The 13,282-nt window shown below is 36.8% G+C and overlaps 1 protein-coding gene across 2 annotated transcripts in view; it reads left to right on the top strand.

Moving 5' to 3' along the window:
* LOC132133542 (transmembrane protein 266-like) overlaps positions 1-13,282 on the top strand; it is a 50,758-nt gene that overhangs the window by 30,088 nt on the left and 7,388 nt on the right. For both annotated transcript variants that reach the window (XM_059546413.1, XM_059546412.1), the window contains 4 exons: positions 7,815-7,969; positions 10,013-10,086; positions 11,851-11,907; positions 12,603-12,741. In XM_059546413.1, the coding sequence (XP_059402396.1) occupies positions 7,815-7,969; positions 10,013-10,086; positions 11,851-11,907; positions 12,603-12,741 (425 nt within the window). The remainder of the gene's footprint in view (positions 1-7,814; positions 7,970-10,012; positions 10,087-11,850; positions 11,908-12,602; positions 12,742-13,282) is intronic.

A 13,282-nucleotide genomic window follows, 5' to 3' on the forward strand; every position in this document is an offset into this window, starting at 1 on the left:
TTAGTTGCTTCATCTGCTGCCTTGTGTTTTAAGTCAGTGCTTTGTAAGTCATGGGTAATTATACTGTATGAGTCTACTGTATATATGGTTCCTGTCATGATTCAAGCTAAATCAGATTTACTTTGCAGAGCTTTTTTTGTTGTTGTTTTGTTTTTGCTTTTTTTCATGAAGAAGAGGCACTGCCGATGTACAAATTTAAAGCAAATATAGAACATATTTACATAACATACATCTGACGTTTACTCTGTATTGATTTCAAATCTGGAAGATTAAAAAAATAAAATCCTCTTCAAATTAACAATAATGCATGTTGCTTTTTATTTCATTTAAATCATTGTTATACAATAACACCGTATATTACATTAACCAAATTATGCTGCCTTTTTATACATAGCTTGGCTAAATTCTAAGGCTGCATGACATATCCCCTTCACAAAGGCAATCCCAGAATACATTGCAACAATTTCAGTGAAAATATTCACATGAAATAGTGGAAGAAATTGAGGGAAATAATATAATATATATATAGGAAGGCACTGATATCAGCCAAAAAAAAAACAAATTTCATTTTATAGCTGTTAAATGATAAATATATTCAAGTATTTTTAAATTATATTATTATAATTGTGTACTATAATATTTTAGTTGTAAAACTGATGACCAATAAATATATTCAAATATTTAAAAATATCTAAATATTCTTTAAATATTATCATTTTGTAAAATAATAAACTCTATTATAAATGTAAAAGCAACCGATAAATATATTAGAATATATTTTTTATATAGTTTTCAAATTTTATATTTAGAAAAATATTCATTTTAAGATGGATATTCAATTTTTAAAAAAGGATATTTATTTAGAGATTTACTAAAGATTACATTTAGCAGTGTTATAATTAGTGTCTCTAAATGTTCAATATTGACAAGTGAATGTTAAAAAATAAATATTGACAGACTAATTTAAAGGTACAATTTGTAAGATATTTGCAGTAAAATATCCAAAAACCACTAGGCTAGTTTTATATATTTTGTCCAGCTGATTACTAACAATATATCTAATGTTTTCAACTACTTGTAAATCATGAGAAAAATCCCATTCTAAACAGTGACACGGGGCAGTGCAGTCGCCTGTCAATGACGTAGTTACTGCCTTTACTGACGTAGAAACCACATGACACCAGTGTCGTGGACAAATGCGGAAGTAGCTTCGCGACAAACTTCAACTAGAAAGAGAAGCCGATCTCGCTTGTGTTTTACTCGACAGGTGAGTTGCTTGATTCGTATCTTTACAGAAAACGATTTACATTATAACGATCAACAAGATTAGTATTATGGGGCAACCACGCCAAATGCGGGGCATCGCGTCTCTAGACCCTCGCGAGGACGCGTCTGATCCATAGTCTGATCGCGTCTTTGCATTGACTTTGTATGTAATCTACTCGCGCAGATCGTTGAACTCTCGTTAAATCCATGATTTATCGTTCCGTCTGATTGATGGCCGTCAGCGGTTGGGTAGAAGACAACACATCCCATCATTCCACGCTCTTTCTTAGCGTCATCAAACCACGCGATTGTTATTGTTTTGGTAGTGCGCCCTCTCATGGCAGGTCCTACAACCTGTACCTTTAACTGATAAAAGGATTGATAAAAGTAGTACCATCTAATAAAACTGCACTAATTCACCCAATATTTAGCATTTCTTTTTGTACTTTTTAGAGGATCACGTAGTGTTGCATGTGCTAATGACCAACTCTTGGACTCAACCGTGACACTCTCTTGCGTGTGACATGCGAAGCCTGATGGTGTGGCCTGTTGCCTGTGAAGAACATTTCAAATCTTTCATTCTTTAAGCTCTGTTTTGGTTAGGCCAGGAAGGCACCTCTCTGGAGTTTAGAATTTTTTCTCCTGGAGCAAGAGCGGGAGCAAGAGAATCAGTTTTTGACCGAGAGGCATGTATGACAGCACATTTCTCCAGTTCACCATCGATCAGTTTCATGGTGTAATTCAGCCCTCTCCAGTCTGCTGTTTTGCTGCGGTTCAATCTGTCTCTCCTGCGTCTCACGTAGTGCTGATACTGATGTCTCTATAAACCTGTTCACTCCAGCACACGCATTTCCTCCCTGCTTTTTCAACTGTACAGTGTATGCACATGGGCTTAGAGAAAGTGCAAAGTAGCATTTTTACGTTTTTGAAATGTATGTGTCTACATTATTGTGTGATACTGAATATTTGTGTTCTTTAAAGCTCCAATTAGGCATGTAGAGATGATAGTTTAAGTCGAATGTCAGCAAACTACATTGTCAAATTGTCAGATTTTCTCATGGCAAATCAAAAACTTAATGCAGATAAAAATAAAACAGGAAATGATATCATAGAGAGGACCCTTGCAGACCCTCATGACTGTGTGTCAAGGTCAGTAAGTCTCTTAAAATATCAGATAACTTGTCTTTTTTTAATTTGACAAGACTAGGTTAGTTAAGGTTGTAAAATGTGATAGTTACGCCTCATGACATTATTAAACGTCATGCCATTTGGTGCAACTCCCCAAAACATCATATTTATGAATTAATTCATGATATTTATTTAAAAAAACTACTTTTAACCTTGTAATATACCATATATATATATATATATATATATATATATATATATATATATATATATATATAGTACAGACCAAAAGTTTGGACACACCTTCTCATTCAAAGAGTTTTCTTTTATTTTCATGACTTTGAAAATTGTAGAGTCACACTGAAGGCATCAAGGGCTATTTGACCAAGAAGGAGAGTGATGGGGAGCTGCGCCAGATGACCTGACCTCCACAGTCACCGGACCTGAACCCAATCGAGATGGTTTAGGGGTGAGCTGGACCGCAGACAGAAGGCAAAAGGGCAACAAGTGCTAAGCATCTCTCGAGGAACTCCTTCAAGACTGTTGGAAGACCATTTCAGGTGACTACCTCTTGAAGCTCATCAAGAGAAGGCCAAGAGTGTGCAAAGCAGTAATCAAAGCAAAAGGTGGCTACTTTGAAGAACCTAGAATATGACATATTTTCAGTTGTTTCACACTTTTTTGTTATGTATATGATTCCATATATAATTCCACATGTGTTAATTCATAGTTTTGATGCCTTCAGTGAATCTACAATTTTTATAGTCATGAAAATAAAGAAAACTCTTTGAATGAGAAGGTGTGTCCAAACTTTTGGTCTGCACTGTATATGTATACTGTATAAAAAAAATGTATTACTTGATTTCACCACATGACTTTTGTTGTTGTTAAATTGAAACGTTTTTGAAAATGGTATGATTTTTTTTATTTTTCAAAGTCGGATTAAATAAAAATGAATAGAAAAGTAAATTTCTAACAACTAGATTTTTTTTATCTTTTATTTTTGAGTGAAATTGAATTTAGAAATTCAAATTGTCATTAAAACGTCTTCAGTGTGTCATGTTCGCATAAATTAAAACAGTCATAGTAAGGTTATTTCTTGCTGAGCTACCTCTTTATATTTCAGCCCAAACCGGTAAATGATTACATGTCGGGACTCAAACTCGGGTCACCCAGAGCACAGCCCAGAAGGCTATTGGCTCCGACAGGCCAAAAAACATTTTATGTTCTGCTTAAGCATCATTAATGCACATTCTTGATGAAGTCCTGTTACCTGTGTGTATGAAATAGACACTGACTGTGTCTAAAATCGGGGAACTACTAATTAAACATCACTGTTTCAGTCAATGTTTTTGATCCTCCAAAAGTATTTCAGCTGAAACTGGAAATAATTATTTTTTTTGCTGTTATATTTACAGTTGCCTAAATTTCAGTCCATCATCTCTAGTCTTTTTCTTTATATTATGTCATTGACCTGCCTACACATGCCCTAATGTTTAGCCCTTACATCTAGTATGATAGATTGTGGTCTGAGCCAACAAGGGCATGTCCTGTTCTCAAATGACCCAGGTCAGGCTACAACTGTGCCCTCAGCAAGATTTGGTGCAGGAAAGGTGAAAGAGATCCAATCACTCTCTATAGCTCCACTCTGGAACTGGAGACAGTCAGTGTCCTTCTTACACAGCGGCTTTTTGTGCTGAAGTTTGGGTTGAACTTTCCCACTTCAGACCCATTCATCCATTACTTTAATACAGGTCATGGGTTTGGGTTTGAGCTTGACTAGCTGCTGTTCGCTCAGCATAAAATAACAACCTCCAGCCATCGGCATGTTTCACCACGGCTCGTGGCCCCGGCGGTCTCGCACTTTGTTTATACTGCCCTTCCAGACTGCTGCTAATACACTAATGCAGCTACGGCCTGAACTCCAATACCATACTTTATTTCACTGCACACTGATGTTGTTCAGATGGAAAGTATAAGAAGACTGACCACTGTTAGGAATAGAAGATCAGTTTGAGCATTTTGGGATACAGTTCACGCATCTAAATATGCCTGCTTCCCTACAGTATAGTAGATGAAAAACAGTACAAGAAAAAAAGTACTATGCCTTTAAAACTGTCTACTAAATGGCTTAATATAAATGTAAACTACCTAGCAAACAGAAAACACCATAGCATCAACCAGTAATGCTTTGGCCATCCAGAGCATCCTGCCAGCCAGTTGCTTGTCACATTCCTTGCTTATAAGCTGCTTAGGATAAAAACACCTGTCAAATGACTAAATATAAATGTAAACAACCTAGCAGACATCTAGCAACCACTCATAATGTCACAGTCACACCCAATCACACACCAACTTCTTAGTGACCACTCAGAACAGCGTAAAAACGCCTAACCCTCAGATTCCAGATTTCCAAATATTGTCCGGTCCTAATAAACCATACAGCAATGAAAGCTAATTTATTCAGCTTTCAGATGATGTATAAATCTTAATTTCGAAAAATGTACACTTAAGTTTTGGGGTCCAGGGTCACATTTGTAAGTCACATCTACTAGAAATCCTTAGAAACTGCCTAGAAATGTCCTAGAAATACCCAAATAACCTCCCAGAATCACTTAGCAACCACTCTGAACAATTTAGCAATTTAGCATAGAAACCTCTGAAGATATTAGCAACAAGCGGTGATGAGTTTTACTAACTTTACATGAGAAAATGTACAACTCTTTTAAGAACCACATTGTTATTGTACTTACAGTATACTCACATGTAGTACATGTAGTTTTTGTGCAAAAAAAAATTGTTAAGGGTCAAATGTTATCAAATTACTGTATAATGTAATGCAATATGTGCTGATTACAGCTCAGTCTTGTTGAGCCATCAGGAGACTTTGAGTTTGCATTTTAAAGAGGGCTTAAATTTACAGATTGCTAAGGTGGTATTATTAGACACCAGTGCACAGCCAAGCACAGATTCCATGTCTGATCTGCCCTTCCTGCTCGAATCCCACAAGGGCGAAGCCCAAAGCGTGCAAACACAGTCCTTCTGATCAAATGAAGGCAAGGCCATGCTGTTAAGCAATCATCTTTTTGGCTGTGTCTGATAAGTGGAGTCTGTACTCTCCAGATGGTGTGTGTGTATGTATGTTTGCACGTGTGTTTGTGTGTGTCTATGGATGCAAATCAGAGAGCCACAGGATGAGGTCAGTCTGGCCACACTGATCGGTCTTTCCCATGCTGCCAAGATCAGAATCCGCTCCCAAGAGAAGGAGCCCAGGACGCACAGCATGGCCTTGGAGCTCAGTCTGGAAAATAGTGCGCAAATGCTCGAGTTCCAACATTTCAGCAAAAAAAAGGGAGAGATAAAAGAGAGCATACTTGGTGCCAAAAGGGTGTGGAATTTGGATGGAATAATGGATTCCTGGTTTTGGCCACATAACCTGGGTGACGTTTGGAATGGTACTTACACACTTATACTGTATACTGCCTACTATTTTGTTAAAAAATAGTATGTGAAATGGTATGCATTATGCAAAAAGAAATGCTCTACCTGCAGGTAGATGCCATTGGTTCCAAAAATGCATCCTTTGATAGTCGTTGTTTTGCAGGCTACATATAAATCCCAAGTATTTCATTACAACACAGTAGAGCTACTACCTTTTAGATGAATGAGATAGTATTCGTGGCATTCTCCAGGTATTACAGAGCACCTTGTGAACTCTTTTTCTATTCCAATCTTCAGAAAAATGTAGTTATGTCTTTACATAAAACTTGCATAATGTGCACAGTAGGGATGTGCCCGGATAGCAAATCCATATTCGGAAAGGCAGGGAAAATGAATAATGTGTTCTCCGGAGCCACTAAAGGGACATTGTTAGCTGCTTGCTAGCGACAAAAAGCAAACACACATTTATAAGTGATTTCAATGTCCTGCATAATACTAACAGCTCCCTGATGCCCGCAGTTTATATACAGAATAATTACCCAATTACATAATTGTGAAAGAAAGCATTGAAATATGTTTCTCATATATCAGATATTTTTTCCCTTTAGGGGTGCCGTAGTACATCAAGCAAGAGAGATAGTGAGAAAATTTGATTAATCAAAGTGAGTCACACTCACAAGAGCATCCACTGAAAGTTTAAAAAATGTGAAAAAAGTTGTAAGCAAACTGTAAGCAATTGCAACTAATCAAGTGAATTTTTTTGACAGCTCCTTTACATAAAATGAAAGTGAGTGAGGGCTGTGAGTGATGAGCTCCAATAAAGACCATGCAGGCATCATTAATGGTGTCCATATGACTTACAGTGCTTTGTATTTAATACAAAGTACACTTGTACAGTATATACAGTATATAAGTATAGTGATCTTCTGAAGTCATACAGTAGCTACAGTATATGTAAAGGACAAACGGACAGACACGTAAAAACATACACGTCTCATGATAATACCAAATAGATTTTATTTCATGCGTTTAAGGTTATTGTTAGCCTAGTTTAAGAACAGTAGATGCTATATTATATGTAAATATAAACTTGTATGTTGAAGTTAACTTGATTGAGAGAGTATAAGGAAACTTGTTTATCCAAGTAGAAACAGAAGTAGCTAAACTTGTATGTAAAGATAAACTTGTATGAATGTGAAGTAAACTTTTATGAACAAATAGAAACACACTTATATGCAAAACAAAAAATACACTTGTATAAGTAAACTTGTACTTACAAGTAGAAACAGAAGTAAACTTGTAAGTAAAACTTTACAAGTAAAAGCAAACTTGTATGTAAAACTAAAAGTACACATATTTATGTATGTATAACTAAACTTGTATTTACAAGTAGAAATAGAAGTAAGCTTGAATGTAAACTTTCATGAACAAACAGAAGCAAACTTGTATGTACATTCAAGTTTTCTTTTATATACAAGTAACTTGACGAACTTTTATGTACAAATCAAAGCAAACTTGTATGTGTCTATATTTACCTTTATTTTCAAGTTTGCATTTGTACATAAGTTTATTTTTACTTTTACAAGTATAAGTAGACGTGTATGTAAAAGCAGAAGGACGCTTGAATGTTAAAGATTTAAACTACTTCAGTCTATGTGCATTGAATTTATTTAATTCACGAGTTTTACAATTTGAGTTGAATTACTGAAATAAATGAATTCTAATTTATTGAGATGCACCTGTATATACAGTACAAGTTTGCCTTTGTACATAAGTTTATTTTAACTCTTACAAGTAAACGTGTATATACAGTAAAAGCAAAAGTAAGCTTGTATGTACAAGAAAAAATAGAAGTAAGACTTCTGTGTTGTTGGTCATATGTGTGAATGTAGTTTTCTTGTGTTTGTGGTTTAGTAGTTCAGAAATGTTTTTTCTGTCTTTTCTCTATCTTTCTATTTGTCGCTCTGCTTTATCTGCAGGTCTAACTGGCTGAAGCCGTGCTGCGGGAGGAGAGCAGCGCTGTGGCAGGTGTGTTTACTGAGTGCCGGCTTCAACTGTTTCCTGGTGGCCTGTGTCATCCTGGTGGTGCTCTTACTGACTGTGGAGCTGCTCATTGATACTAAACTCCTACAATGTGAGTATTAGCAGGATCCCTTTAGTAGCTGATCTGGGCTCACAATGAGGATTTACTATCTAGTTGTAAGCACACATGCTCTGACATATCAGACAGTTCCACTTACTGTATAGAGGATTCAGATTTGGACTATACTGGTTATGCTGTATGTTTTTGATTCACTAAAATAAACCAACTCGTTATGGAATCAGATTTAAATCAGAAAATCATTTGATTTCAGGATATAAAAAAAATAAATAAATACATAAATCATTTATTCAGGTGCTTCTGAAATTAACCTAGGACCCAACCTTAGATTCCCTAAAAATTAAAGATTCATTAAAAGAATGAGTCAGTTTGGGATTCAGATTACATTGATCAGAAACACTGAATGTTTTTGATTCACTAGGAGTAAGTAGTTCATAAAAGTAATTCACTGAGGAATTGGGCTACACTGGTCGAGCTTTATGTAATTTGTTTGGGATTCAAATCATAGTAGTATGTATTTGATTCACTACAGGTCTAGATAAGAACTGGTTCTCATTTCCCAACCAAATAAATCACATCCATTTTAAATTAGCATAACAATACATGTATCTTCACAATATGAAAATTCTATTACCGTAATTCCTCAGATAAAAGCCGGGGCCTTTATTTACCTGAACTGCAGAAGGTAACAGGCTTTTATTAGAGGCTGGCCTTTATTTCTAATTCATTCTGTTTGATAAGTTATTGTTTTAAATAACCCGTTTTAAATTAAAAGCGATAGCCTTCCAGTGGACAGAGATCATAACATTAGCACAGAATCAGTTCAGAATCGATCACCAAAAGAATCAGTTCGGTTCAGACACGCTGTGTGTCAGTCTGCTTCACGCTGAATCACACATGCTCAGTATCATCAGCTCCTCGGTTCTCGAATCGGACACGTCTGACAGAAACGGTTCTCGGTTCAGTGTACTGGTGATCCGAAAACCGATGCAACCGGTTCTTGACTCGAGAACGAGAAATGCTTCGGCAGTGGGCGTACGTTCGTTATCTGGCTCTGCTGCACAAATTTTCCCCCGACCTTTATTTAAGACCAGCCTTTATTGGTCCGTTTTGACCACGCCCCAAGCCACTATAAGAGGCCCGGCGTTTATTTGACTGCTGGTTTTTATTTGAGGAATTACGGTACTTCAGTATACACACACTATCTCTCATAGCCATACGTCTGCAATTGTTGATCAAATCTCTAATTCTAATCTATTTCAATAAACACATTGTGAGTGACATTTGCTTTGCTGCTATTTGCCTGGACATTTTCATTTCTCATAAGAGCCTGTTGTCAATCTGACCAGAGATCCCCATTCATACTATGGCGGAAAATCACAGCTCAGTGTGCAGATGAGTGCACACTAAAGAGAGAAATGTGAGAGATGACAGAAGCATTAGTCAGCCTATATCTCTCTGTCTTCTCTGGCCTTTACACAGCCCTGATAGATAGATGGAGGGGGGAGAGACGGATGGGAGGAGTGCAGGACAGCGACCGGCCGGCCAGATTAATGGAAGGAGGGATTGAGGGAGATGAATGGACTGATGGACAGATCAGTGAACAGTGCAAACTAAGACATATGGGCCGAGACATTGGCAGCGTGTGGAGAGAGAGAGGGTGATAACTGAATGCAGTAGATAGAGCGGATAAATAGACAGATGCAGGACGCGGATGGGTGGAATATAATATCACACATTCCAATGCTTTTAGTTCAGGCGGCTGCCATAATGAGATTGAGCAGCCACTGTCCTCAGTTTACGACACGGATGTGGCACATCCTTTTAGTTTTTTTGTTTTTACGTCAGAGATTTTTATGCAGTTCTTGTGTAAACATATAGGATTTGTGAAAAGTTCAAAAGAACAGCATTGATTTGAAATAGAAATCTTTTGTAAAAGTCTGAAAGCCTTTACTTCAGGCAAAACTTTTAAATTGTGTGTATTTTGAGAATCTGTAGCTCATTACATTTGACTGTATTACAATCAGATGTTTCTACATTTAGTGAGAGCAAAATCTCTTTGAATTGTGTCCACAGTTAATAATGCATTCCAGTTCGCCTGTATCATCCACTGGATCAGTCTGGTCATCCTGTCCGTGTTCTTCACTGAGGTGAGTGTACATCTGTGTGGGATCACACTGAAGTATCCTGCCTTTATTCTGGAAAAAACACCCTTATAATGTCTTGTAATAATGTCTCTCATCAAATTCTTCCAACTATCTTAACTATACTACAAACATTAATTTGATGTAAAACATATCAAGGAATTTTTCTCCAAACATCTGAGGAGATTGTTAATAATCAAATGAAAAATAAAGCTATACAAGGAACGTTTCAGCATTAAAAGTGCATGTTTAAAGGTGTCATATGACGTTTCTAAAAAGAACATTATTTGTGTATTTGGTGGAATGGAATGGGTTTATGCGGTTTAAGGTTCAAAAGACACATTATTTTCCATATAATGTACATTATTGTTTCTCCTCTATGTCCTGCCTTCTGAAACGTGTAGATTTTTACAAAGCTCATCGTTCTAAAAAGCGAGGTGTGTTCTGATTGGCCAGCTATCCAGTGCGTTGTGATTGGCTGAATACCTCAAGCGTATGATGAAAATGTTTCAGTGTCCCAGCAACACGAGACTCAGTCCAGCTGCTCTGCTCATGCACATCCCGTCATCGGTTCACTTTTAGCAGTTCAGTCAATGTACTGTAAGGAGTAACTGAATAACTCGGGATATTGGTTTATTTCCCATAAGAGGGAGTGTCAGGCACGTTTATAAACCGAATAACTTAATTATTAATTAGTCATTTGTGCGTACTGGAGATACGAACTGTTTCGAATGATTACGTTCGATTTGGTGAACTGGTTTGACCGGTTCACTAAGAAGATCTGATTAAATAGAATGATTCGTTTGGATCTGGACAAAACCCCTTACAAACAAGGCATTTGTTGCATCCAGTGGAGACATAATTACTGATTATAATGACTTATATTGTCTTTTTACACATTGCGTTGCGTATCGCGTATCTTTTTGCACCAAGAGCTTATAACACTCTAAAGAGAAAGGAAAAATTGAAATCGATCATATGACCCCTTTAAAGGTCACAGGCCACTAAAATGACTGACATGCTGAGTCTGGGACCATCATGATGTAAAAGTGTGTGTGTGTGTGTGTGTGTGTGTGTCCTGACACGTGCTGACTTCTGTTGATTGCCATTTCTTCAGATCCAGTTGCATGGCTCTTTTAAAGCAGACTTGCATTTATTTCCTTCTACTTGCATTTTGCTCATCGATAAAGGCTCAAGAGACGGGAAGGCCTGAAAGTTTCAGCGTCACATGTTTTAGAGAGAAAAAGAGAGTGAAGTAGGGATAGAAAGCGCTAAAAAGACTAGCGTGTGCCACCTGAGTCAGCAGTCACTAGAAGCGTACCCTTCTAGTGTTTCGATACATATTGCAGGTCACTGATAACTTATGAGCTGCGTTCTGAGACGAGATTAAAGAAGAAATGATTCGGCTTGGAAATGGTTTTTTTTTGCAGAGGTTATTTCTCCACCAAATGGAGGTGAATTCTGTTGCTGCCACATCTCGATATCACTTAGATTCTGAATTACCCTACATACACATTTTCCCTGCAAGCTCATTATTTACGTTCGTGGGGCGCAGGAAAAGTAATGTTTGACTCTTTTTTTTTTTTGCCCAAGGCTTCTCTCTTGCCTTTCATTAAACACTGTTGTTTTCTTGTGGATGATTTCCTAGAATGCGATGCGAAATCTGATCAGTGATTTTCATTATTCTGCTTTCGTTTCTATTTCTTTCTTTCTATGGGATTTTTTCCACTTATATGCTCTCTCTTCCCTGTCTCTCTCTTCCTCTCCCAGACTGTGTTCAGGATTGTGGTGCTTGGGATTTGGGATTATATAGAGAACAAAGTTGAGGTGAGCTCCCCGGGGTCCCATCAGTAGAGGGGGGAAAACAGATTGAAGAGACGAGCCCTTGAAACTTGATGAAGGATGAGTCTCTCTGGCGCAGTGACACACTCTCAATGTCACATCGTTGCCTGAGCAGGAGGGGTTTTATTGGTTTTATTGACCCAGCCCACTCATTTGCATAATAAATATTGCTTATTTTTTTTGTCATATCTGCCTGATATGAATATTCTTAAAAAGCATTTACTGATTATTTGAAGGTGTACACACACACTCTTATGGAAAATGCATGTTTTGTATAACAAATAATATCTAAAAAGATTATATTATGTATATATATATATGTGCGAGTGTGTGTTACTTTTGTCACATGTGAATTTTTCCTCGTAGTTCAGACAGAGTTCGCATATATAATATATATGTAGATATTAACAAAAGAGTTGAGGCAAAAAAAATCAGAATTGCAAGAAAAAGTTATTAGTATAAAAGAAAATTGAGAAAAATCACATTTAGTTTTAAATAATACATACATTTTAAATTTCTTTCATTTGTATTAAATAAATGTATAGTTAGTATGGCATGTTACGAAGTATCTACAGTTGATCATTACCTGGTATGCAACAGCCCAAAGTAATATACACTTCTTCATGTTACTAGATGAAAGGCATATGATGGTGTTTAGTTGTTGATGTTGTGTTATTCAGGTATTTGACGGTGCTGTGATTGTACTCTCTCTGGCCCCAATGGTGGCCTCAACGGTGGCCAACGGCCCCAGCAGCCCCTGGGACGCCATCAGCCTCATCATCACCCTCCGCATCTGGAGAGTCAAGAGAATCATTGACGGTGAGCTGCTTTACACATGACAACACACCAGTCATTGGTCTTATTCAAATTGAGATTGATTCAGAGTCTTTTGTCTGCGCTGAGAGGAGCATAATGTCCATGATTTCTCAGCACAGGTTGTGTTTATGCAAGTGTGTTCATGGTCGATGGCCGGGGCAGGTCACCGTCGTTCTCACTGAACATCATTGAGCGGTTGATATATATATGTTTTTTTTTTTTTACTTAGTATTGAGTTGCCAGATAAGCATTTCTTAAGCTTTATATATAAAATAAAAGCAAAAAAACACATGCAATTTTAAAGATACAGTAGTAAACTAGCTTTATCTGTTTAGTAAAATGTGAATTGCAATTAAGTTTTCTCATTTTTTTTTATAATTAAAATGTAAAATTATAATATTTTAAATATAAATGTATCTATTTTGTCTATACTCTATAAAGTGCTTGCATGCCTTGCATTTTCTATTACGATTTACATTTATATTGCTTTGTTTCTGTGTTTTTGTGCGTTCTGCATGTTTGTTTGCACGTATATCTTATCTTT

This window comes from Carassius carassius, chromosome 50 (assembly GCF_963082965.1).
Source record: "Carassius carassius chromosome 50, fCarCar2.1, whole genome shotgun sequence".
Classification (NCBI taxonomy): Eukaryota; Metazoa; Chordata; class Actinopteri; order Cypriniformes; family Cyprinidae; genus Carassius; species Carassius carassius.